The sequence below is a fragment of the Cervus elaphus genome, chromosome 5 (genome assembly GCF_910594005.1).
Source record: "Cervus elaphus chromosome 5, mCerEla1.1, whole genome shotgun sequence".
Classification (NCBI taxonomy): Eukaryota; Metazoa; Chordata; class Mammalia; order Artiodactyla; family Cervidae; genus Cervus; species Cervus elaphus.
Genome location: NC_057819.1, coordinates 102,067,801 through 102,092,937, shown reverse-complemented (window position 1 = coordinate 102,092,937; position 25,137 = coordinate 102,067,801). Strand labels below are relative to the sequence as shown.

Genomic DNA, 25,137 nt, shown 5'->3' with positions numbered 1-25,137 from the left:
TGGGACCTCAAGGAGACCATCCCCTTTCAGACACAGACAGACCCTTTAGGAGCGTTGGGCTGTCTTCTTGGATGTGGAGGATCTCTAGGGATGGGGGTCTCAGCCCAGCTGGAGCAGGGGGGTGGGGGTGCACATGCAGCCAGCCTGCGGCAGGCTGAGGGGGGCAGGCTTCCTGTTTTGTTTTGTTTTTTTCCTGCAGCCACGCACCTTCCTGGCCCTCACAGAGCAGGCGGTTCATCAAGTGTACTTTGACCTAAAATCACCAGAATCTCAAAAATGGTTGACTAACCATTACCCTGGAAACCGTTACAGGTCAAGGCTGCGTCTCCTTTTCTTTTGTGCCCTCTTGAGGTACTCTGCACTGGGGCCAGCATACAGTGGATGATTAATGTATGTTCCTGCATCTTAGGGGTCCACAGCCCTGCACTGCCCCATCCCCACCCATACCTCTTCCACTTCTGCGGGTGCTGTGTGTTGGGAGGGGGCGGCTCTTCCTCTCAAGGGGGAACTGCTGACAGTTAATGACCACGGGGTGCCCACCAGCCACCCTCCCAAAGGCTTGTCAGGAAAGGTAAGGAGAAAAGGAGGAGACATAAAGCCAGGCAGGAGTGGGCCGAGCTTCAGTCGCACCTCTGGTCTCCTGGCTTTGTTCCTTCAACCCCAGTTTAGAAAGACTCATGCTTGCTGGACCCTCTCCTCCCATCCCCCCGTTTCTCTGCAGGCATGCCACCCCCTAACCCCCACCCTGGCCAGCAGCTGGTCTTTCCTAATTGGTCATGTGTCTTAATAACAACAGGTCCTCAAGCAGCTGTTGCTGTGGATACTGTCTGGCGGGGTGGCTCCCTGTCATTAATTTACTTGTTGGTCCTACTGGCGCTTAAGAAAGGATTAAACTAACAGTGACACTAATGAGACAGAAAGGTACACAGTGAGAGGAGAAGGAGGAGGGTTATAATTGTTGTTGTCGTTCCTGGCACAAGTTTTACAGTCACACAATTCTGTCAAGACCCTCTGTTGTGAAAAAAGTCTTGCCCAAAATGCCAAGAGGATTTTCATCTTTCTGTCCTCAAGTTGCACTCCTTTTCCCCACATGATGAGATTTCTGTCCCCAGAATGCACCCTGATTTTCAAGCATGTGGCACCTGCAGGATGGAGTTTAGGCCGGACCCCCGTGAGGCCACCCCTCACACCGAGTGAAGACACCCTGGCCCTAGGTTCAGAGAAAGGCATCTCAAACTTCCAACTTTCTCCAGCTGGAGAATGGTTATGGATGCTGCTCATTTCTATATATACCTCGCCCTTGGCAACAGCAAAAAAAACGTGAGGAGGGGAGCTGGCCCTCAGCTTGTGGCATCGGTCATTCCCTTTCCAAATATAGAGCAGGAATGAGTGGTGGGGGGACAGGCTATAAAAGCCACAGCGGCAGCCCCCTGGCGCTGCTGTGGGCAGAGGAGTCTGGGCGCCCTGCGCGGCTCTCTTCCGTGTGTGGCTCAGAGGACCACCCGGTGCAGCCCTGCCTGGCTGTGGTGAGGTTAGTTAGAGGTGGAGCTGGGTCTCCACCTCCCGCGCCCCACTTCTTCCTCCCTGAGCTCCCCTTGACTTTGTCTTCGAGGGCCCCCTTGGGCAGGATCCCTCTGGATGCTCCAGGGACCTCGGCCTGTCAGTGTGGCCTGACGACCCCTCTCTTCCCCTCTGATCTGTGCAGAGGCTGTGGGGTCACCGCCCCCCGGCCCCACCCTCACCTTCCCCGCCTGCGCTGTGTGCCTGGTGAGCGGGTGCCCATGATCTCAAGGCCTCAATGGCTTGTGAAAGTTTGCCAACTTGAGACTTCTCCCTGTTGGCAGAAGTCAGAGGGGGCCTGATCCTAGCCTGGAACCACAGGCCTTTTCAACAGAGATGCTGTCCCTGCCTTGTTCTGAAGGAGAGGCACTGAAGGAGGGTGTGTTAGTGGGCTGGCGGGAGCCAGGATTGGGGGCAGCTGGGGGTTTGACTACCTTTATGAATCACTTGTAGGTCACATCCCATCTGCTCTTCCAGCCTGTCTCTGGGGTAAGACTCTTTTTAAGTTATTAGTCCTTTCCCCTTATTTGGTTAATTCAAGACCCGATTCAGAACTGAACCACACATTCGGGTGTCCTGAGCTTTCTTTTTGCATATTTACCGCAGGTCTGATTCCCACGGCTGCTGTTGTCCGCTGTCCTCCTGCAGGTGTGACTCTCAGGTGAGGAAGCAGGTTGGGTCCCTTGCCTCAGAAGTCTCCAGGGTCCAGTTCCTCCTGCTTCCAGTGGCCTGGGGGGCAAGAGCCCGTGGAGCTTAGACCAGGACAGGGCAGACTGGGCAGAGGGTCTCAGCAGATGCTGAAGTCAGATGCCACCTCTGTTCTCAGAACAGAACTGAAGGAAGCAAAAGCCAGTTTCCTCGTGTGAGGAGGTGGCCACCTTGAATCAAAACAGTCCCCAGATTCCTTAGCTGTTTGCTATTTAGCACACTCTCTTTGAAGAATGGTGTTTATTTCTGATGGTGTTTATTTTTAAATTTCCCCTTGGCAACACCTAGGCTTTTCAGAAAAGGAAACTGAGTCCCAAGAGCTGCCCCCTCCCTCGGGTTCCTTCACCCCTCTGAGCCCCGCTGGATGGGGGAGCTTGGGTAGCATCCACTCCATGCCCTTTGCACAGAGTTGGCACAATAAATACCTGTGCATTTGATTTTTCCCAGGGGGTAGATGGGAAAAATCAGATGCTCCTGGCCCACCTTGGTGGGCTCCCACGGGGGCAGGGCTGGAGTCGGGGGTAGGGGGCTGACCTGGTGGGTTCATCCCCCAGCTAACACCATGAGTAGCGACACCGAAATGGAAGTGTTCGGCATTGCCGCTCCCTTCCTCCGGAAGTCAGAAAAGGAGAGGATCGAGGCTCAGAACCAGCCCTTTGATGCCAAGACCTACTGCTTCGTGGTTGACTCTAAGGAAGAGTATGCCAAGGGGAGAATTAAGAGCACCCAGGACGGGAAGGTCACGGTGGAAACTGAAGACAACAGGGTAAGCCCCATCCACTCCCTCTGCAAGCCTCTGGCCCTCTGTCTGCTCCCCTGGCTGCCCAGTCTGTGCGTCTGCCCCACACCTGGCCCTCTCCACATGTGCATACCTCCCAGGTGTCCTCAGAGAAAGCAGAGTGAACACTGGCCTCAGGTTGCATGGTCGGAGAACCACCTGCCTGCAGCTGGCCAAAGCAATTCATGTTCCAGTGCTTTTGTTGATGTTCATGTCACTCTAGGTCAGCGGGGACCAGCCGTGTGAGTCCCAAGGGTGTGGAGTTGGGAGTCCAGCAAGAGGACGACCTCCTTCAGAGCCCTCTCCTTTGGGAGTCTAGGTTTCCCCCTGATTCTTCTGGTGATAGTATGTAAGGAAGTAAGGAAAGCGGATCAGGGACCCTAGTGGACCACAAGCTTGACTGAAGTAGCAGCATCCCCATATCATGAAGACAGTGAGCAGTGTAGCCCATTCCTTTCTGCCCAGGCTAGCATGGGGGTGCTGGGAGGAATTCTGGACATCCCAACTGTCTGGGATTTAGACCAGAAGAATCCAGAAATGTTCTAAGAAAGGTTAAAATAAAATGGGGGTGGGGATCCAAATGAGAGTAGTAAAGGAGATAGTATCATTGGGTTGGATGTGAAAGAAAACAGCATGGAAACCACCCATTGAAACCACCTTCCAAGTCCTGAGGCTCAAGGGCAGCTCTCGGTACATTTCAGATGATGGAGTGGGGAATGGCGTCCGAGGCTGCAGGGAGCACAGAAGCTAGACCTGGTGGGGGGCAGTCCAAGATGTCCAGCCCCTCACCTCACTGGAGGGCTGAGGCCTGGATGGTTTTAGTGAACCCCTGCTTGAAGGCAGGTTTTCCCCACCACCTGGCTCAGAAGCAGGGCCGGGAAAACCACCATCTGCAACGGAGGTCTCAGACAGGAAGGGGGTGAACGGAGGGTGGGAGAGCTGAAGGTGAGCTCCACTCCAAGATGCCAGGTCCTCCAACGCGCCCCACCCCGCCCCCGGGCACTGGGCCCTTTCACAGCTCAGGCAGGTGGGGGTGAACGGGCGAGATGCAGGGTGGGGGCTGGGAGCTGCTTTCAGGGAGCTCAGGATGACTTGGGCTGCTGGCCTGGAGGTCCATGCCACCGGCCTCCTCCTCTCTGTCCCCGCCTCGGGGACGCCATCCACCCGCCGTGCCCTCTAAGTAGACGGCAAAGACCCCTGAGCCGCTGGAACCGGGTTTTGGCCCAGCCAGCATGACCCAGCTGAGGAGTTCCCGCTGGCTCCGGGGCCTGCCTCCTCCTCCCCGAAACCCCCGAGACCCTCCTCTCCTTTCTGTTACCCTTACCTCACCTCAGGCCACTGGAGACGGAAAATAAAAAAGTGCGAGTCTCAGAACCGAACCCGGTTCCATCTCCTCCACCATGAACCGCCCCAGCCCCGACTCCCTCCGTCAGATGGGCCTTGCCTCCAGCGCCCCCTCCTGGTCTGGGCGTGGAGACACACCTGCGCACAGAGAAGCCCAGGTGTGCACCGTCTCCCTTCCCTTGCAGACGCTGGTGGTGAAGCCAGAGGACGTGTACGCGATGAACCCCCCCAAGTTCGACCGGATCGAGGACATGGCCATGCTGACGCACCTAAACGAGCCGGCCGTGCTGTACAACCTCAAGGACCGCTACACCTCCTGGATGATCTACGTCAGTGCCCACGTCTGCGGGCTCCTGGGGTGGGGTGTGGTGGGGTGGGGTGGAGATGCTCATGGGGGGATGGGCTTTAGAAGGATTAGTGTTTGACGAGGCCATTGGATGGCATCACCAACTCAATGGACTCCCAAACTCCGGGAGTTGGTGATGGACAGGGAGGCCTGGCGTGCTGCAGTCCATGGGTTCGCAAAGAGTCGGACATGACTGAGCACCTGAACTGAACTGAGGCCATTCAACAAAAGAGGGGGAATGAAGAAAGGGAGACGAGAGTGATGGAGGATGAGAAAGTGAGAGATGAGTGGGCCCAGGAGGGGACCGGAGGAGGGGTGGGGCTGAGGCCGGGTCCTGGTGCTGTCACCCAGCAGCTGCGGATGGTCACTGCACCCCTCGAGTCTCAGCTGCCTCACCCATAGAGAGAAATCGGATCTTGCCTCCTTTACAAGTTTCTCAGAAAGGTGAAATAACAAAGGGGGAGGGTTTTATATGCACACACCCATGTGTACATAAATTTGTATATTTTACTCCCCCACAGACCTACTCGGGCCTCTTCTGCGTCACCGTCAACCCCTACAAGTGGCTGCCGGTGTACAACCCTGAGGTGGTGGAGGGCTACCGGGGCAAGAAGCGCCAGGAGGCCCCGCCCCACATCTTCTCCATCTCTGACAACGCCTATCAGTTCATGCTCACAGGTAGGTGTCTAAGGGGGAAGCCTGGAGAGGTGGGCAGGACTCAGGGAGGCTGCAAGTCTGGAATCAGCCGCCCCTCTAGTGTGCAGCCTCCACACGACTGGGTGGAGGTGCTGAAAAAAAAAGAAAGAGGTCAGAGATTTCAGGGCCTTGCAGGCCTGGGTGAGAAGCTTGGATTTAATGCAAGCATGGGTTACCTCATGTGAAACTGACGTTTTTGTGGGCCCAAAACAAAGACTGATAGTTTCATATGGTTCAACCTAATACGGTGGGCAGCCAGTGGCTGGCTGTAAGCAGGGGCTTAACCTCTTTGATCCATATTCTCAAGGAGGAGTCTCTTTGAGCTCCCACGTAGGACGAAACAGAGGCATTGTGCAGTGAACTGTGACTGCTGGAGACATGGAGAACTGGGAGCTCTTTTTATTTTTATTAAAAATTCTTGATCGAAATATAATTGATTTACAATGTTGTGTTAACTTCTTATTTACAGCAGAGTGATTTAGATACATATATATATATATACAGATTTTTTTCCATTATGGTTTATTATAGAATATTGAATACAGTCCCCTGTGTTATACAGTAGGACCTTATTTATTTTATATATAGTAGTTTGTATCTGGTAATCCCCAAATCCTGATTTATTCCTCCCCCACCCCCCTTCCCCTTTGGTAACCATAGGTTTATTTTCTATGTGAGTCTGTTTCTAATTTCTAACTAAGTTCAATTGTATCATATAACCACACATAAGTGATATATGGTATTTGTCTTTCTGTCTGACTTACTTCAGTTAGTATGGTAATTTTTAGGTTCATTCATGTTGCTGCAAATGGCATCATTTCATTCCTTTTTAGGGCTGAGTGATAGTCCATTGTATGTATGTACCACATCTTCTTAATCCACTCCTCTGTAGATGGACATTTAAGTTGAGAAAGTTCGTTTTATAATACCATCAACCCTATTTTATTTTTCCCTTTGGCAGATCGTGAAAACCAGTCTATTCTGATCACGTGAGTATCCAGGGTGTACAGCGTTTTCACAGCTGTGGCTCTTTGTCCCCAGGGTAGAAGGGGAAGAGGCCATTTGCTTTGTTCTGTCAGTGAGAAAGTACTGAACAAAGTCTGTGATGCAGAGATGGACGGGGGACAGGCCAGAAGGCGCGTGAGGCCTCGGGAAGCAGGGCTCCGCATCCAGGCTGTTCAGTGGTGCTGGCCTCCCAGGGCCCTTGTCTCTCCGGGCGGTCTCCTCTTTGTTGGGAATCTCACATCTGATGTGGCAGAGGAGGCTGTTTACACTCACAGGACTCTCTTTCTCCTCCTCTCTCTTTCGATCGCTCCGAACAGTGGAGAATCCGGGGCAGGAAAGACTGTGAACACCAAGAGGGTCATCCAGTACTTTGCAACAATTGCAGCCACTGGAGACCTCGCCAAGAAGAAGGACTCCAAGATGAGGGTGAGGAGAGGGGCCGGGCCGGCTCTGCCTCCGCCGCCACGCTTGTCTCAGCTTCAGAGCGAGGAGGCCCAGGCTGCCTGTGGGGTGGGAGGGACCCAGCTCCTCGGGGAAGGGGTGCTGGCAGGGTTGAAAATCCCACAGGACAGCCGGCTCTTCTAGACGACCCAGCGCATGGGTGATCTCACAGGACCAGATCCTGTGATTGCCAAGAAGACAAGCTCTAAGGCTCCGCTAAGAAAAGTCCATCTGACATAACACCAGAGTCACACACACCACCTGGAGAGAAGTGTAGCGTCCACTTGCCTTTCAAAACGAATATATCCCAGCAGTATGGTGTGAACCCAGGTGACCTCACCACCTGGAGAATGGAGAACCTGAAGGGTTAAAGGAGGTTTATGTCAAGATACCCAACCAGAGCCAAACACGACATGGCGACAGGGTGCTGACGGTGTGGTTGGGCCCTAGGTTGGAAAGCAGGGGATGGGGGAGGGACCGGCGTTAGCCGGGGCGGAGGGGCATTGGAGCTCACCCTCACGCGGGGCTCTTCCTGCCCTGACTCCCTGCTCCAGGGGACGCTGGAAGACCAGATCATCAGCGCCAACCCGCTGCTGGAGGCCTTCGGGAACGCCAAGACCGTGAGGAACGACAACTCGTCCCGCTTTGTGAGTCTGCTGGGTCAAGCTGGGGTGTCCTGCAAGGCCAGCGAGGAGGCACGACCCCTGCTTCCAGGAACCTGCGGCCCTGGGGGTGGACAATGAGAGGAGGAGGAGACAAGCCCACAGGACAGTCTGACAGTTCCTCGTAGACGGGGCGGTAAAGGGGGCCGGGCGTCCTTTAGACGGGGCCGGCAGGGGCGCCCTCCCGGGGGCGCTGGCCGTGAACCCGAGATCCACAGGGTGAGGAGGGACACAGTCGCAGAGGCAGGGAGGGGACTGGTGAAGTCAAGGGATCTCCAGGGGGTCTGGGTGAGGCGGGGCAGTGGGAAGGGACCTGGAGCCTGGGAGCACGCAGGCCAGGAGAAGGGTCTGGTTTCATTCCAGAAGTCAGGATCCTGTTAGAGGGAAGTGATACGGTTTGATTTGCATCTTGAACAGAACATGACTCTGCTGACTGGCTGGGGTGGCGTGTGGATGCAGTGTGGAACAAGGGGATGGAGGAGGGCACAGCAAAGCAGGGAAGAGGCGATAAGGACACTTAACTGCAAGTTCCTGGGGAAGAAGGCTCTGTTCCACTCCCCAGGTGGGTAGGAACACTTGGAGTCAGGTCACCTGGTCTCCCTTCCCTGACAGGGCAAGTTCATCCGCATCCATTTTGGTACCACGGGGAAGCTGGCCTCTGCAGATATTGAAACATGTAAGTAGACTCCTAGGATCAGATGTTTTGGGACATCGGGGGAACAGTTTGGAAGACACTCCTGTGTTTGTGTTCCTAGATCTGCTGGAAAAATCAAGAGTGACCTTCCAGCTGAAGGCTGAGAGAAGCTACCACATCTTCTACCAGATTCTTTCCAATAAGAAGCCCGAGCTCATAGGTGAGGATGCCCCCAGAGGGGCTGGTCTGGGGCCTGTCAGCTCTTAGGTGAGCGGACTGAAGAGAGTCGTGCCTCCTCACAGAGGAAATTTGTTTTAGAAATGGGGTGTGGCTGTTTTGACAGTGATGTGCCAATCTGAGAAATGCAATCCAGTGGACAGAAAAAGAATGAGGCACAGTTGCCTTCAGCTCTGGTTCATGGAAACGGGCTGAACGACTTAGCGTTTAGTGGTCCTCTGATGCCCCCTGGTGGTCATCCGCAAAACCAACCTTCCACCAAATGCTGTGAGGCCCCCGCCAAGGCAGAGGAACCGCCAGCTGGTGGATGTCCACCCCACTTTCCATTTGGCACCTGACAGGAGCCCCATGCCCTTCTCTGCTCTCTGCCTATGTCTGCTCAGCATTCTGGGCCCAATCCTGGAAACAGGCTGCAGCTCTCACCAGGATTTGGAAAAGACAACGATTCTACCAAACCACCTGGGCTTCCCTCCAGGGGCTCTCCGTGTCCACAGAGGGCTCTCTGGCCCACACTCAGCCTGTTTTCCTGGTTAATCTTTCCCAACCGACATGGATCTGTGCTGCCTGCACACAAAGCAAAAGGGTTTAAATGTTCTCTCTGGAGTTTGTGCCCTGTGTGGCCGGGGTGGGTGCAGAGTCTTCCCTGGGCTTTCTATTCAGCCGCAGCCTGAGTACGAGAGGCTGTTTAGCCCCAGGGGGATGTTTCCTTTGCATCCATGTGACCCCCTCTAACTGGTCGTCATTGCAGAGCTGCTGCTCATCACAACCAACCCTTACGACTACCCCTTCATCAGCCAAGGTGAGATCCTGGTGGCCAGCATTGATGACGCTGAGGAGCTGCTGGCCACGGATGTAAGTAGATCAGGGAGAAGGATGTGTGTGTGGTGGGGGGCTCCTGCTCCATCACTGAGGTCAGCTGGCTGACACGCTCTCCTGCAACGCCAGAGCGCCATTGACATCCTGGGCTTCACCCCCGAGGAGAAGTCTGGGCTGTACAAGCTGACAGGCGCTGTGATGCACTACGGGAACATGAAGTTCAAACAGAAGCAGCGGGAGGAGCAGGCAGAGCCGGATGGCACGGAAGGTACCACATCACCTGCTGGGGTATGCGCCAGAGCTGGGGGCCTCCCTTGAAAGAGATCAATCCTTCCTCCCCCTGGAGAGATGAACCTCGGCGGGGCTCAGATGCCGACAGGTTACTGCCCTGTCTGCTGAGTCACTCGAGTGGTCGTGCTTCAGACACAGTGAGGAGTGACCAGGGTTTTCTGGAACTGAGTGCTGCCTTTTCAAAAGGCCCATCATATTCTCTGAGTGACTTCGCGCCCACAGGTGAGCAGTTTAGAGTCACGTAATGTAAACACACGGAGACAAGCTGAGCTGAGCCTTGAGACATCTGGAGGATTTTCAGAGGGGTTCTTTGGCTTTGCCACTTATCTGGGGTTTCCCTTGACACCGGCCTTCTTTCCTGCCAGTGGCTGACAAGACAGCCTATCTGATGGGCCTGAACTCTTCGGACCTCCTGAAAGCTTTATGCTTCCCCAGAGTCAAAGTTGGGAATGAGTATGTTACCAAGGGCCAGACCGTGGATCAGGTAAGTGACCACCAGGAGGCTGGGAAGGGATGCAGGCACAGATGGCTACTGCCCACAGACTCCACACAGGTGCTGACCCCCGACACAGGTGCACCACGCCGTGAATGCCCTCTCCAAATCTGTCTATGAGAAGTTGTTCCTGTGGATGGTCACCCGCATCAACCAGCAGCTGGACACCAAGCTGCCGAGGCAACACTTCATTGGTGTCCTGGACATCGCAGGCTTTGAGATCTTTGAGGTTTGCGTTCCCGATATTCAGGTGGCTTTGTGTGTGTGTGGGGGGCTGGTTCTCAGGATCACAGGAAAGATGTCCAGGCAGCCACTTGTCACCCCGTATCATCTCTGGGAGGAGCCCTAGATGGAGGGTGGGTCAGGTAGAAGCATGTACACCCATTAGAGCATGTTGTCAATGTCTACCAAGTATAAGACTTGCAGGTGAATAAAAGATGAGCTTGTAGTTTGTAGATGATGATGAGAAGTATGTAAGTACACAGAAGACCAACTATACAGATAAGGCAAACTGTGGTCAGGGCCCAGGAGAGGCCCATCCCGTGGACTTAGGAGAGGGAGAGGTATCTTCCAGCTCGAGTTCTGGAGAAAACTCTAAGACGTGATGTGAGCTGAGCCCAAGAAGGTGACCACACCTGAAAGTGTAGCTGAGCTGCTAGGAGACCGAGACGAAGAGGAGGAGGAAGGTTGGTGGGTCTTTGACTTTGAAAGCAGTCTAACCTTCCGTGTGGACATTGTGTTTTGATGTTAGTATAACAGCCTGGAGCAGCTGTGCATCAACTTCACCAATGAGAAACTGCAACAGTTTTTCAACCACCACATGTTTGTGCTGGAGCAGGAGGAATACAAAAAGGAAGGCATCGAGTGGACGTTCATCGACTTCGGGATGGACCTGGCTGCCTGCATCGAGCTCATCGAGAAGGTACCTGCCATGTGTGCTCATTAACCGCCCCTCACAGGCCTGATGCTTGTCACTGCAGCTCACACTCACTCACCCCGTGTGCATTCTGCCTTGGTTCAGCCTATGGGCATCTTCTCCATCCTGGAAGAGGAGTGCATGTTCCCCAAGGCCACGGACACCTCCTTCAAGAACAAGCTGTATGACCAGCACCTGGGCAAGTCTGCCAACTTCCAGAAGCCCAAGGTGGTCAAGGGCAGAGCCGAGGCCCACTTCTCCCTGATCCACTACGCGGGCACCGTGGACTACAGTGTCTCGGGCTGGCTGGAGAAGAACAAGGACCCTCTGAACGAGACGGTGGTTGGACTGTACCAGAAGTCCTCCAACAGGCTCCTGGCGCACCTCTATGCCACCTTCACCACCGCAGACGGTAACAGACTCCCAGGCTGCCTCGAATCCACACTTCTCCCCCAACTCAGCCCACAAAGGAAACAGCTCTGGAGGGCTGCTAACACCACACACCATCTTTTCTTTCAGCTGACAGCGGAAAGAAGAAAGTTGCCAAGAAAAAGGGTTCTTCCTTCCAAACTGTCTCTGCCCTTTTCAGGGTAAGAAAGATAGAAGTTTATTTGCTTGTAATTGGTTTAAGTCATCTCAAAATGAGCAATGTAGAGATGCTGAACTTGGTCTATTCAAAAATAGTGATGTGGTCTTAATCTGCTTACTGTCACTTAGGAGAGTGGTGGTATGATATGTAGATGAGTGCTAACAAATGGAGGACCAGAATTTAACCCCCGTCTTACATGCCACTGGCTGGGTGGTCTGGGAGGCGAGTCCTCAGAATGAACTTTCTGACTTGCCTGAAACACAAGGCGGTAGCATCTCAGGTGCCCAGTGGAGTCGGATAGGTCCCCTGAGTTAACTCAGCAGGCAGCCTGTACTTGGCTAGTCTCTGGCTACTGTGAAGCAAAAGACTGTTTTATCAGTTACTTGCCTACACTTCTTGCCAAATGGACTACTGAGAGACCTTTTGAAAAGAGTTAAATAAGACCTTTATTAGAATTCACAAGAAGTTTAAAATATCTTTTTTTGTTACACTGCATCTCTGTGTTTGTAAAAGCCTACAGTCTGCTCACTGTCAAATTGAATCTTTTAGGAAAACCTGAACAAGTTGATGTCAAATTTAAGAACAACGCACCCTCACTTTGTACGCTGTATAATTCCCAACGAGACCAAAACCCCAGGTGAGACGCCCGCCAGCTCTGGAGGCTGTGCTCAGGTCAGGTTTCAGCAGAGCCCGTGTGAAGCTGACGCTGCCTCTCTTCTCAGGCGCCATGGAGCACAGCCTGGTCCTGCACCAGCTGCGCTGTAACGGGGTGCTGGAGGGAATCCGCATCTGCAGGAAGGGCTTCCCCAACAGGATCCTCTACGGGGACTTCAAACAGAGGTGCGTGGTAAGGCGGCTTCCCCCGTGGCTCAGCGGTAAGGAACCTGCCTGCCCACGCTGGAGACACGGGTTTGATCCCTGGGTGGGGAAGATCCCCTGGAGGAGGGCGTGGCAACCCACTCCAGTATTCTTGCCTGGAGAATTCCATGAACAGAGGAGCCTGGCAGGCTGCAGTCTATGGTGTTGCAAAGAGTTGGACATGACTTCGGAACTGAACATGCATGTGTAATAGAAATGTTCCATTTGTTTCTTGAGGAGGTGTGTAAATGCTAGAATTTGAGAGGGAAAAATACTGAACAGCTGTGGGCTCCGTGGAATATGATTTAACCACCACGTGGTCAAGGTATACACGCTTCTTTCTCCCACACTTTCTCAGGGCCTTCTCTGATACACAACGTGGCAGAAAAGGACGTGGCAGAGAAGAGTCGGGAGGCCTAGATTTCAGGCCACTGTTTGGCCTGTGACCAAGGCCGAGTTTCCTTCCCTCTCAGGACCTTGGCCTTCTTGCCTCTTGGAAGAGAGGCCTGGACTGGCTTCCAAAGTTCACGTCTTTGCTAACAGCCTACGATGTTTCTGTGTCCACACGGCAGATACCGAGTGCTGAATGCCAGTGCCATCCCTGAGGGGCAGTTCATCGACAGTAAGAAGGCGTGTGAAAAGCTGCTGGCATCCATTGACATCGACCACACTCAGTACAAGTTTGGACACACCAAGGTACTGTGTCAGTTCCAAGAGACACTGGCCTGTGGTCCCTGAGACTCCTCCAGAAAACTGACCCAGGGCATCCGTCTCGCCTCAAGGTGTTCTTCAAGGCCGGCTTGCTGGGAACCCTGGAGGAAATGCGGGATGACCGCCTGGCCAAGCTGATCACCCGGACGCAGGCCGTGTGCAGAGGGTTCCTCATGCGCGTGGAATTCCAGAAGATGGTGCAGAGAAGGTCAAGCGGGGTCTGTGCTCAGATCTGAGCTCTCTGGGAGAAGTGGGGATCCTCTCTCAGAAATAACTGATGTTGTGTTTTCAGGGAGTCCATCTTCTGTATCCAGTACAACATCCGAGCCTTCATGAACGTCAAGCACTGGCCCTGGATGAAACTCTTTTTCAAAATCAAGCCCCTTCTCAAGAGTGCAGAGACGGAGAAGGAGATGGCCACCATGAAGGAAGAGTTCCAGAAAACCAAGGATGAACTGGCCAAGTCAGAGGCAAAAAGGAAGGAACTAGAGGAAAAACTGGTGACTCTAGTACAAGAGAAGAATGACCTGCAGCTGCAAGTACAAGCTGTATGTGTCTAGGAATTTAAATTTTTTTCTCCTAGATTTGATTATCTAAGAAAACTGGATTTTGGGTGGGATTTTTGCTTTTTACTGGGTATGTTTCATAAAGGATTCTGTTTATAACAAAATACTTTGTTATTGTTCAGTTGCTGAGTTGTGTCTGACTCTCTGCGACCCCATGGATTGCAACACGCCAGGCTCCTCTCTGTCCTTCACCATCTCCTGGAGTTTGTTCAAATTCACTCATTCAACAAAATACTGGAATGTCACAAACTTTACCTTTAAACCATTAAAGGAAATCATGATTCTTTTTTTTTTTAAAGGAAAGTGAAAACTTGTTGGATGCAGAGGAAAGATGTGATCAGCTGATCAAGGCCAAGTTCCAGCTGGAGGCTAAGATCAAGGAGGTGACAGAGAGAGCTGAGGATGAGGAAGAGATGAATGCTGAGCTGACGGCCAAGAAGAGGAAACTGGAGGACGAATGTTCGGAACTGAAGAAAGACATAGATGACCTTGAGCTGACACTGGCCAAGGTTGAGAAGGAGAAACACGCCACAGAGAATAAGGTACACCCTTGTGGGTCTTTCCACTGATACGGTCAGTACAAACCCAACTTGATCTTTTCTTATAATTGCCTGTGGCATCTTCTTAGGTTAAAAACCTCACTGAAGAACTCGCCGGGTTGGATGAAACCATTGCAAAGTTAACCAGAGAGAAGAAGGCGCTGCAGGAGGCCCACCAGCAGACCCTGGATGACCTGCAAGCAGAAGAGGACAAAGTCAATTCTTTAAGCAAAATCAAGAGCAAACTGGAACAGCAGGTGGATGATGTGAGTGAAGGATGCCAATTGGGAGGCCTGGGTTCAGGGCAGGAAGAGCCCCTGGGACATCCATGGTGCAAAGCATTTGTTCTTAAAAGGAGACCATGCCTTTTGCAGCTGGAAAGCTCCCTGGAACAAGAAAAGAAGCTCCGTGTAGACCTGGAAAGGAACAAAAGGAAGCTGGAGGGAGACCTGAAGCTCGCCCAGGAGTCCATCCTGGATCTGGAGAACGACAAGCAGCAGCTGGATGAGCGGCTCAAGAAGTGCGCCCTGACACCGCTGTGCTCGGGTTTCCAGTGCCTGGGTGTCTGGTCCTCACACGTTCTGCATTTCCCTTCACAGGAAAGATTTTGAGTACTGTCAACTGCAAAGCAAAGTGGAAGATGAGCAGACTCTGGGTCTGCAGTTTCAGAAGAAAATCAAAGAGCTTCAGGTAGGGGGTGCTTGGGACTCTGCTTTCACACTCGGTCACACACGGTGAGCTGGCAAGCCTGCTGTGCATTCTCAGAGCAAGGGGCCGGACCGTGGGCCTCTCGTCTCTGTCCAGGCTGACAGTAGCAATGAACAGCTTTTCCACAATTTAAACAAAACACGTAACTGAAGTATTTCATATCAACCCGTAGTCAGAGTGTTGGATACTCATTATCAGCCGCTGCAGGATAATGCCCAGGTTGAGGCAGGAAAGGCTCATGTCAGGGGAAATTCGCAGTGTTGCTATTGCTCCGGGAGCAGCCCAAGACTTGGTTGGTCTAATGGGAGGGGAAACTAGCCTGTTCTTGACACTGGGAGTCAGGATTCTCCCGGATGGCCTGCCCGCACAGGCCCGGATCGAGGAGCTGGAAGAAGAGATCGAGGCAGAGAGGGCGACCCGCGCCAAGACGGAGAAGCAGCGCAGCGACTATGCCCGGGAGCTGGAGGAGCTGAGCGAGCGGCTGGAGGAGGCGGGGGGCGTCACGTCCACCCAGATTGAGCTGAACAAGAAGCGGGAGGCCGAGTTCCTGAAGCTGCGCCGGGACCTGGAGGAGGCCACGCTGCAGCACGAGGCCATGGTGGCCGCTCTTCGCAAGAAGCACGCGGACAGTGTGGCCGAGCTGGGGGAGCAGATCGACAACCTGCAGAGGGTCAAGCAGAAGCTGGAGAAGGAGAAGAGCGAGTTCAAGCTGGAGCTCGACGACCTGGGCAGCAACGTGGAGAGCGTGTCCAAGTCTAAGGTTCGGGGTGGGAGGCAGGGGGCTCATCCTTGGGTGAAGGACACCGTTGGCCCTCCACACCTGAGCACGGACTCAGCTCTCTCCCCTTCCCTACCCTGCAGGCGAATCTGGAGAAGATCTGCCGCACCCTGGAGGACCAGTTAAGCGAGGCCCGGGGCAAGAACGAGGAGATTCAGAGGAGCCTGAGCGAGCTGAGCACCCAGAAGTCCCGGCTGCAGACGGAGGCTGGTGAGTGCCGGGGAACGGGAGGGGCAGCGCCTCCCGGACACCTAGCCAAGACAGCAGGTCAAAACCAAAGGCAGGATTTGTTTGGGGAGGACTTCTAGGGAAGCAGATTTTTAGGAGAGAGGCAATCAGAATAACCTACAAAAGGCCATTCAGAGTGCCCTGGAGGAGGTGAGCACTGAGAGTGCAGTAACGAGAGAGGAGTGAGGAGGGGCTCGGAACACCCCCTGCTCCCCGAGCACCCTCTAGAAGTTTACAGCAGTGTCTCACCAGGGTGTGCGCTCAGCCTCCTTGTCATGGACACGTGCCTTCACCCCCAGATCTCAGCACAGTGCCTTACACACAGTCGGAATGTGTGAGTGAGTGAATAGACAGGTGAAATAAAAATATTTTCCTTCTGGACACAGGTGAGCTGAGTCGTCAGTTGGAGGAAAAGGAGAGCACAGTATCGCAACTTTCCAGAAGCAAGCAAGCATTTACCCAGCAAATAGAAGAGCTCAAGAGGCAGTTAGAGGAAGAGAGCAAGGTACATAGCTGAGGGAATGCTCCCTGGTCTACTCTCTACGTACCACCTACAGAAACAAAAGGCAACTTCATTCATAGGTGATGACAGCGGGAACACATCTGGACTGCATCACAGACACAGCCTGAAACATTCATCCATTGGGCCTCTCCTCTCTCCCGACTTCCGCAGGCCAAGAACGCCCTGGCCCACGCCCTGCAGTCCTCCCGCCACGACTGTGACCTGCTGCGGGAACAGTACGAGGAGGAGCAGGAATCCAAGGCCGAGCTGCAGAGGGCGCTGTCCAAGGCCAACAGCGAGGTGGCCCAGTGGAGGACCAAGTACGAGACAGACGCCATCCAGCGCACGGAGGAGCTGGAGGAGGCCAAGTACGCAACTCTGTCTTCAGAAGAACGAGCACTCCCAAATGATCAAATGATCAAACACTCCTAAATGATCAGATGACAGAGGGCACTGACCCTAGCACTGCTCGAGAGTGAATGTTACCGTCTTTTAAGGCAGCTCTGTGCCAGCAGAGGACTTCTGTGAGCACTTTTCATTGAGACAAACGACTGTGATCTTGGTTAGAGGCAGGCAGGCAGGCTACTGATCACTGATTTTTAGCAGACAGGAGATTCTCCTGGGCTTATGAAAGGAAAGCGGTGTTTGAATCACATAGGTTAGTGGTTCCAGCTAGATGAATAGTGACGTTCAAGAGGACTGAAGCTTAAACAGCATCTGCTGCTCATTTGTTTTAAGGAAAAAGCTGGCTCAGCGCCTCCAGGATTCCGAGGAGCAGGTGGAGGCGGTGAACGCGAAGTGCGCATCCTTGGAGAAGACCAAGCAGAGGCTGCAAGCGGAGGTGGAGGACCTGATGGTCGACGTGGACAGAGCCAACTCCCTGGCCGCTGCCCTGGACAAGAAGCAGAGGAACTTCGACAAGGTGCGGGGTGGGCAGAGGAGGTGGGGGCCCAGTCCTGACTGCCCCAGGAGCAGTGAGACCTGGGGTGAGCCCCCGAAACCAAAGGGGAGTGGGATGCAGGTGGGGGTCCCCTTCAAACACTTCAGTGGAGACAAGCCACCTCCTCCAGGGTCATCCAGTGTCGTCCAACCCCAAGCATTCTTGGTCCCCAACATGGCTGGTCTGTCTGGGTGGCTGATGTGGAAATCTAACTCAGGTCCGAGTGGGAGGGTTTCTGGCAGCCTCCCCTTCAGTATGACAAGTAAGGTTGATTTGAACCGAGGTTTTAATAAAATATTTAGAAGTGCAGGTCCATTCTTGTAGTAGGAAAAGGAGGCCTGGCTAATTCCTTTCCAAAGGGTCCACTTGCTTTTTGGAAATGACAGTTGTTACTGACCAGTGACTGATCTTGAATTGATTTAGGGAATGAAATCTTGGTTAGTCAACAGGAACACGGGGCTAGATAAGTGACATGGCCAAGGGGACCCCGATTCTCAGAGTGTTCATACTCACACGGGTCCTGAGATAGAAGCTGGAGGTGAGGGGTCATGAACAGAGGTGCTTTTCTCCCTGGCATTGCAGGTGCTCGCTGAGTGGAAAACCAAGTGTGAGGAGAGCCAGGCAGAGCTGGAGGCATCTCTGAAGGAGTCCCGCTCCTTGAGCACCGAGCTCTTCAAACTGAAAAACGCCTACGAAGAAGCCTTAGATCAACTTGAAACTGTGAAACGAGAAAATAAGAATTTAGAGCGTAAGCAGTTTATCTAAAATCCCCCTTCACACTATCCCCCGAGTGTGAGGCTGCAGGACCATGACTTCAGGACCCAACCTCATCTGCCTGTCTGTTGCCACAGGCAGAGGAAGCATCCCACACCTGAGGGCTTGTTTCCGAGCCTCCCTGTGTCCAGTATCTTATCTCCAGCAAGCAGCGTCCTTAGAGCTGTGATAAACTAGTCAAAAGCATTGGCTAGTGCTTACTCTGCGTGGAAACCTGTGTGGAAGTTCAAGAGCAATCAAACTTCTCTCTTTGCAGAGGAGATAGCAGATCTCACGGAGCAAATCGCTGAAAGTGGTAAAACCATCCATGAGCTGGAGAAATCAAGGAAACAGATCGAGCTGGAAAAGGCTGATATCCAGCTGGCTCTGGAGGAAGCAGAGGTGAGCAGAATGCCAGCGAGGCAGTACGGGCGCAGACACCGTGACGGGGGCGCTCCAGCCAGGCCCCCCTCAGGGTCTGCAGAGTCACAGTCCTCGTGTTGGTTCTTTTCCTAGCAAACTACGTGGACGAATACCTGTGAATAATCTTGAAATTACTGGAGAAAATCTTACGTTAAAATAGGTCTAAAAATGAGATTTTACAAAAGACTGAGATGAATTTAAATTACCTATAAAGTGCCTAAGAAATATCTAAATGTTACTATTGTTTCATAGTATAATAAAAACAAACTGCAGTGAAATATTTTATTTCTGCACTGAAGGTAAGTTAGGGATTTTTTTTTAAAGAGTTTTGAATATTGTTGAGTTAGTTACAAATATTCCATTGGAGTTTTCTTACCCCAGAGGAGTGTAGCAGGCTCTGTCCCATCACTGGTACCATTTCTGTTTTGTTTTCGTTCTTTTTTTTTTTTTTTTTTGTTTTCGTTCTTTAAAGGCCGCCCTTGAGCACGAAGAGGCCAAGATCCTCCGAATCCAGCTGGAACTGACTCAAGTGAAATCAGAAATCGATAGAAAGATGGCCGAAAAAGATGAAGAGATCGAGCAGCTGAAGAGGAACTACCAGAGGACCGTAGAGACGATGCAGAGCGCCCTGGATGCCGAGGTGCGGAGCCGGAATGAGGCCATCAGGATCAAGAAGAAGATGGAGGGGGACCTGAACGAAATCGAGATCCAGCTGAGCCATGCCAACCGCCAGGCCGCAGAAACCCTCAGACACCTCCGGAGTGTCCAGGGGCAGCTGAAGGTGTGCGGGCTCCCTGGTGGGGGACCTCTCCATCCTCAGACCCACACAGCTATGGGCTAGGCTCAGGGTCCTCTGGCCTCAACTTCAAGCAGACGCTTCCATTGCTGTCTGGCCAGGATACCCAGCTCCACCTGGATGACGCTCTGCGGGGCCAGGAGGACCTGAAGGAGCAGCTGGCGATCGTGGAGCGCAGAGCCAACCTGCTGCAGGCCGAGGTGGAGGAGCTGCGGGCCACCCTGGAGCAGACGGAGAGGAGCAGGAAGATCGCAGAGCAGGAGCTCCTGGATGCCAACGAGAGGGTGCAGCTCCTGCACACCCAGGTGAGCGGAGGGTCCTGAGGGTCCTGGCCTCGGACGTGCCAGGTGGTAACCCTGTCCCCCGCGCCCTAGAACACCAGCCTCATCCACACCAAGAAGAAGCTGGAGACGGACCTCACGCAGCTCCAGAGCGAGGTTGAGGATGCCAGCAGGGACGCGAGGAACGCTGAAGAGAAAGCGAAGAAGGCCATCACCGACGTGAGGCTCCTCCCTGCATTTCATCCAGGCCCTCTCTCTCCAGCCCTGAGCTGGTTCCCAGCAGACGGGGTGGGGCCTCCCCGGGGCACATGTGGTGTGAGTTCTGCTCTAGAAGCACTCCCCCGCCCCAGAAATCAAGAGTGTGCCCTTCCACACGTTAATAAGGGGGGGCATGAAAAATAAGGGAGTGTGGATGGAAAAGACCAGAAGGAATTCTGTTCACGTCTTATGCTCTGGGAGAGGTATGCTCTTCTTCCCTTCTATGTATGACTGATTCCAAATATGAAAACGAGACCCCCCCACCCCCAACCCTTGTTTGGATCCCACCTAAGGTCACCTCACAGAAAGCCCGCTTCCGGCCCCAGCACCCACCTTCCTGCTCCAGAGGCTGGTCCCAGGACGCGCGGTTCCCACAGCGCCACCTGCTGCTGGTGGAGAGCACTACCCCGCGATTATCCCCGCCCTGCACCTTCCGCACCTCAGTTCCCTTAGCCTCCTGACCCCACACCCGTGATGCTGGGTTATAGACTCAGAGTCCTATAACTCACGGGTTGGTAATGAAAGAAGGGATTTCCTTGGGGTGGGGCGGTCCCAAAGGGGCCAGCTTAAGAAAGGGAAGAAACCATTTCCCATGCAGCCCTTGGCGGTCTCACTGTCTGGCTTACATGCCTGGTGCAGCTCTGCCCAGAGTCCATGGTGGCATGGTGGTCTCAGGCATCATGTCACCTGTGTCCTTGTCAGCAGCATGGCTCCAGTCCTCTGGGTCCCCAGATTTTGACAGTTCCAAGCACCTGACCTTTGTTTACATCTCAGTGGGATGATGTGCTTTTCAGGCAGCCATGATGGCTGAGGAGCTGAAGAAGGAGCAGGACACCAGTGCCCACCTGGAGCGGATGAAGAAGAACCTGGAGCAGACGGTGAAGGATCTGCAGCACCGCCTGGACGAGGCTGAGCAGCTGGCCCTGAAGGGCGGGAAGAAGCAGATCCAGAAGCTGGAGACACGGGTACTTGCGGGAGGGACCCCAGCATGATAAGCGGAGTTTTCCAGCCTGCCTGGGTCATACTCCAGCCCCCGACTAACTTCCCAAGTGCTCCCCCAGATCCGAGAGCTGGAGGCCGAGCTTGAGGGGGAGCAGAAGAAGAACACTGAGTCTGTTAAGGGCCTGAGGAAGTACGAGCGGCGGGTCAAGGAGTTAACTTACCAGGCAAGTGGAAGGAAACCCCAGGAGCATTTCCTCTGTAAGGGGGAACCTCACCCTGGACCCTCTCCAGAAGACAGGGAGAAACCCAGGCACTGGGACCTTGTACAGCCCTGTCCCCTCCTGGCGACCTGCCATCCCATGTTCTCTCTTGAAGAGTGAAGAGGACAGGAAGAATGTGCTGAGATTACAGGATCTGGTGGACAAACTTCAAGTGAAGGTCAAGTCCTACAAGAGGCAGGCGGAGGAGGCTGTAAGTCAGTGAGACCCCAGGGCGACACCTGCCCTGCTTCTGCCTGGGAGTTCCAGAGAGGCGCTCACAGCTGATACCCATTTGACTCTATTTTAGGATGAACAAGCCAACGCTCATCTCACCAAGTTCCGAAAAGCTCAGCATGAGCTGGAGGAAGCTGAAGAACGGGCCGATATCGCCGAATCTCAAGTCAATAAGCTGCGCGCGAAGACCCGAGACTTCTCCTCCAGCCGGGTAGGTGGTCCTGAGGCACTGGGAGGGCAGAGCGAAGAGGGGAGGTGTGGCTCCCGGGGAGGAAGCCCCCCGAGATGGAGACATTTTTTAGATGGACGGGCCACTGGAGCACCCTCGTTTAGAATTGGTCTGTCTGGGATTTACTTAGAGCCACACAGGGGAGAAGACCCCGGCCAAACCCAGGTCGAGTGAGTCCCAATAAAACTGTCCTGGAGAGCAAGGAGCGGTCCCTCCGTGGGAATGGAGCTCTCGGGCGCCCTCTGCCGCCAGCCTCTGTCACCGCACTCACCGCGTGTAGGTCCCTAAGTGAAAGTCGCTCAGTCTTGTCTGACTGTTTGTGACCCCATGGACTGTAGCCCACCAGGCTCCTCTGTCCATGGAATTCTCCAGGCAAGAATACTGGAGTGGGTAGCCATTCCTTCTCCAGGGGCTCTTCCCAACTCAGGGATCGAACCCAGGTCTCCTGCATTGCAGGTGGATTCTTTACCATCTGAGACACTAGGGAAGACCACCCCTGGGCTGTTCTGAGGATCAGGCTCTCAGGCCTGGGGGGACTGCCACCACGTAGACGGTCGTGTATTCACTCGCCTGCATCCAAGGAGTACCCCGTGTCCTCTGAGACAGACAAGCAAGCACCCCAGATGCTTGTGGGGAGGGGGAGCAGCAGGAAGTGAGGCTCTGCTGACAGAACTAGAAATGCCCACTTTCTCCCCAGATGGTGGTCCACGAGAGTGAAGAGTGAGCCCCCTCCTCTGCAACAGGACAGGAAATATGCAAAATGTGTATTTTCATGGTTCCTGACTCTGATACTTACTTTCACATGCAATAAACATTGTTTTCAGTTTGGGGCTGTTTCACTGTATTTGTTTTCTCTTCCCAGTGTGGAAATGGTTCACTGGTGATATTTATGCCCAATGTGGAAATCTCAGCAGATGGCTTGATAAAGCTATTCTGCATATTTTCTGGGGTGTGTCTGTGGGGACAGGGAGAGATTGCTTTTGGTTTACATTTGAGAGTAGGTTAACCACTGCTCTGGCAGGAGAAGGGGGAGTTTGTCCAAAGAGTCATCTCTCAGTAAAACATGAGGGAAGCACGAAGGCTTGGTTCAGGAAAGCCCTGTCTCAAGTTGAACTGGGCTATAAGGCAGGGGCTAGAGTCCCCCTACACCCTCTCAGGGAACTGCCCTGAAGTACAGGAAACGTTTGTCAGGCAGCACTCCACATGAGCACTGCATTAACTACTGGGAATACACAAATGAGTGAAACAGCGCCAGTCCCCCCAGAGCTCAGGCTACATCTACCACTGAGTTCTTGGCTCAGTCTGCATGGTTTCAAAGCCGCACCACAGAAAATCCCACCCCTATCCAGGGTAAGCCTGTCTTTATGGGAAAATACAGCAAGAAGTCAGAATACTACCTGGGTAAACTGCTACAGAAACGGAATCATCAAACTTGGAATTATTTGTTCGTCATTATCAGGAATATCGTCAAGTGCCCTCCTTTATCTGATTCTGGGGGATTAGATGACCCAGACTTACTCAGGAGGAGTTAAAGCACCAGGGGAGCTCAGTGCCTTCTGGGACTTGTCATCCACAGAAAGAAGGACACTGTGGCCTGTCGGTGATTTCAGATAATTTTACCTTAAAGACCACATCTCTCTGTCATGCTTTCATCCTTTCTGGAAATGCTGTGACTAGAATGTGCTGTGTCCTCCTGGCGGGTCTCCTGTTGAAAGGAATCCCAGCAGTGAGACCAAGGCTGGGCCAAGGGTTGCGTTTGCCCAGAGCCTCTCTGCTGCACACTTATGGCTACAGGCTGCCTTCTGGGGAAAGTGGGGGATGGAAAAAGCAGACAAAGCTTGTTACAGAGGTGTTCAAGCTGGTAGATGAAGAAGGAATGAAAGGTCTGGCACGTCACCATTTTTATATGAATTATGAACCTCTGATGAATTATGACTACTAGTATCACAAAAATAAGACAAAACATGACATGCCTATGGAAAGAAGTATATACACCACTGCCCAGGAAAAATTCCCATCCAGCAATCACACTGGGGTCTGATCCAGACCCTAATTGTATCCACCAACTTACAGGAAAGCAGAAACAGACCCAAGATAGAACCAATAAACTCCAGGATATGGGGAACACAACTGAACACAACATCTAGTTTTTTCAATAAATGAATCACAAGGGAAAAATCCATGAAAGAAATGGAAGGAGGAATTCTGGATTAAAACAGACTCAACCCTATCCACTAACTGCTTGGCTTAGACCTTGTTAGGATACACATGTATATCCCATTGGGTAAAATGTGAATAATGACTGGATATTTGATGATGATATGGGATTATTGTTCATTTTCAAGGTGATACTATGATAATGTTTTCTAAAATAGTCCTTGTCTTTTAAAAATACATAATAAAATACAGATAAGAAAGGAAGAAAAAAGAGGCAGGCAGGCAAGCAAGACCACCTTTGAAGTGAACTCATTTTATAGAATTTCAAGCAAAGAATTGATGAGAGAGATACCTGATACATTTTATGTAGACTGGTGCCATAAAACTGAAAACCTCTGAGGCTGTAGGACCTGCCATGTCCACACACTGACAAAGCACAACATTTCACATAAAGCCGGTGAGCAGGTGGTTCTGGAAGCAATCCGTAACTTTCCAATTAGGCTCTGATTTGGTGAGGGGCATTACTTTGCCAACAAACGCCCGTATAGTCAAAGCTGTGGTTTTTCCAGTAGTCATGTATGGATGTGAGAGTTGGACCATAGAGAAGGCTGAGCACCGAAGAATTGATGCTTTTTAACTATGGTATTGGAGAAGACACTTGAGAGTCCCTTGGACTGCAAGGAGATCCAACCAGTCCATCCTAAAGGAAATCAGTCCTGAATATTCATTGGAAGGACTGATGCTGAAGCTGAAGCTCCAATACACTGGCCACTTGATGCAAAGAGCAGACTCATTAGAAAAGACCCTGATGTTGGTAAAGACTGAGGGCAGGAGGAGAAGGGGACGACAGAGGACGAGATGGTTGGATGGCATCACCAACTCAATGGACATGAGTTTGAGCAAGCTCCGGGAGATGATGAAGGACAGGGAAGCCTGGTGTGCTGCAGTCCATGGGGTTGCAAAGAGTCGGACACGACTGAGCAACGGACAACAACAAAATGGTAACATTCATTTTCTGTTAATATTGTGACCAACTGTGCCAGTGTTCGTTTATTCCATGAAGCAAAGGATGCCCATGACTATAGAAAATATAAGCCCTATTACTGCAGAGAGAAAGGAAAGCATGAACCTTATTCCAAGTAAGCCCCAGCCGTGCCCCACATGGGAGCTGGGGGAGTTGAGTCTGGGAGCGGAGAGGGGGAGGGTGGACTCGGGCCTGTCCCCTGAACTCCTTCTCCGGCTCTCAGCACCAAGTGCTGACCCAGTGATGACACGTCAGGGCTATCGCCCCACTTCCCGGAGGAAGAAACGGAACCACAGGCACTGAGCTCGCGGTCACACCAGCCTCTCGAGCTGGGATTCTCCCCGGTGCCCAAGCTCTTCCACACTGCAAAACGCCACCTCCCTGGGCAGCTGGCAAACAGACGCGACAAGTACCTTGAGGAGGTGGGCTTGGGG

General features: G+C 52.9%; 1 protein-coding gene and 2 long non-coding RNA genes across 3 annotated transcripts in view; 1 reads left to right on the top strand and 2 right to left on the bottom strand.

Moving 5' to 3' along the window:
• Window positions 1-979: 979 nt before the first annotated feature.
• Window positions 980-22,352, top strand: LOC122694734 (myosin-3). Its single transcript, XM_043903850.1, has 42 exons — window positions 980-1,531; window positions 2,014-2,049; window positions 2,167-2,221; window positions 2,823-3,034; window positions 4,576-4,719; window positions 5,258-5,414; window positions 6,394-6,421; window positions 6,755-6,863; window positions 7,433-7,525; window positions 8,153-8,216; window positions 8,296-8,394; window positions 9,160-9,263; window positions 9,357-9,495; window positions 9,884-10,002; window positions 10,091-10,240; window positions 10,763-10,933; window positions 11,033-11,339; window positions 11,447-11,517; window positions 12,066-12,153; window positions 12,239-12,356; window positions 12,947-13,070; window positions 13,157-13,293; window positions 13,378-13,633; window positions 13,951-14,193; window positions 14,280-14,456; window positions 14,565-14,710; window positions 14,790-14,880; window positions 15,269-15,658; window positions 15,760-15,886; window positions 16,291-16,409; window positions 16,578-16,774; window positions 17,145-17,328; window positions 17,929-18,094; window positions 18,377-18,501; window positions 18,995-19,303; window positions 19,420-19,623; window positions 19,693-19,818; window positions 20,652-20,822; window positions 20,919-21,023; window positions 21,175-21,270; window positions 21,367-21,504; window positions 22,220-22,352. Exons 4-42 carry the CDS (start codon window positions 2,831-2,833, stop codon window positions 22,244-22,246), a joined length of 5,823 nt encoding a protein of 1,940 aa, XP_043759785.1. The 5' UTR covers window positions 980-1,531; window positions 2,014-2,049; window positions 2,167-2,221; window positions 2,823-2,830; the 3' UTR covers window positions 22,247-22,352.
• LOC122694744 lies at window positions 14,247-18,426 on the bottom strand. Its single transcript, XR_006341229.1, has 3 exons — window positions 18,322-18,426; window positions 17,860-18,064; window positions 14,247-14,384 (listed from the first exon to the last, which is right to left on the bottom strand). It is a non-coding gene; the product is annotated as an uncharacterized LOC122694744 (long non-coding RNA).
• Window positions 21,113-25,137, bottom strand: part of LOC122694745 — a 154,163-nt gene continuing 150,138 nt past the window's right edge. Inside the window, exons 3-4 of the long non-coding RNA XR_006341230.1 lie at window positions 21,393-21,522; window positions 21,113-21,245 (exon numbers count right to left, since the gene is read on the bottom strand). This is a non-coding gene — a long non-coding RNA (uncharacterized LOC122694745). The remainder of the gene's footprint in view (window positions 21,246-21,392; window positions 21,523-25,137) is intronic.

Bases quoted from the DNA above. Each gene is read 5' to 3' on its own strand.
- LOC122694734 (XM_043903850.1), top strand. From the start codon at position 2,831: ATGAGTAGCGACACCGAAATGGAAGTGTTCGGCATTGCCGCTCCCTTC. The intron at 8,395-9,159 runs GTGAGGATGCCC...TCGTCATTGCAG, and splicing joins TAAGAAGCCCGAGCTCATAG to AGCTGCTGCTCATCACAACC. The intron at 21,505-22,219 runs GTAGGTGGTCCT...CTTTCTCCCCAG, and splicing joins GAGACTTCTCCTCCAGCCGG to ATGGTGGTCCACGAGAGTGA.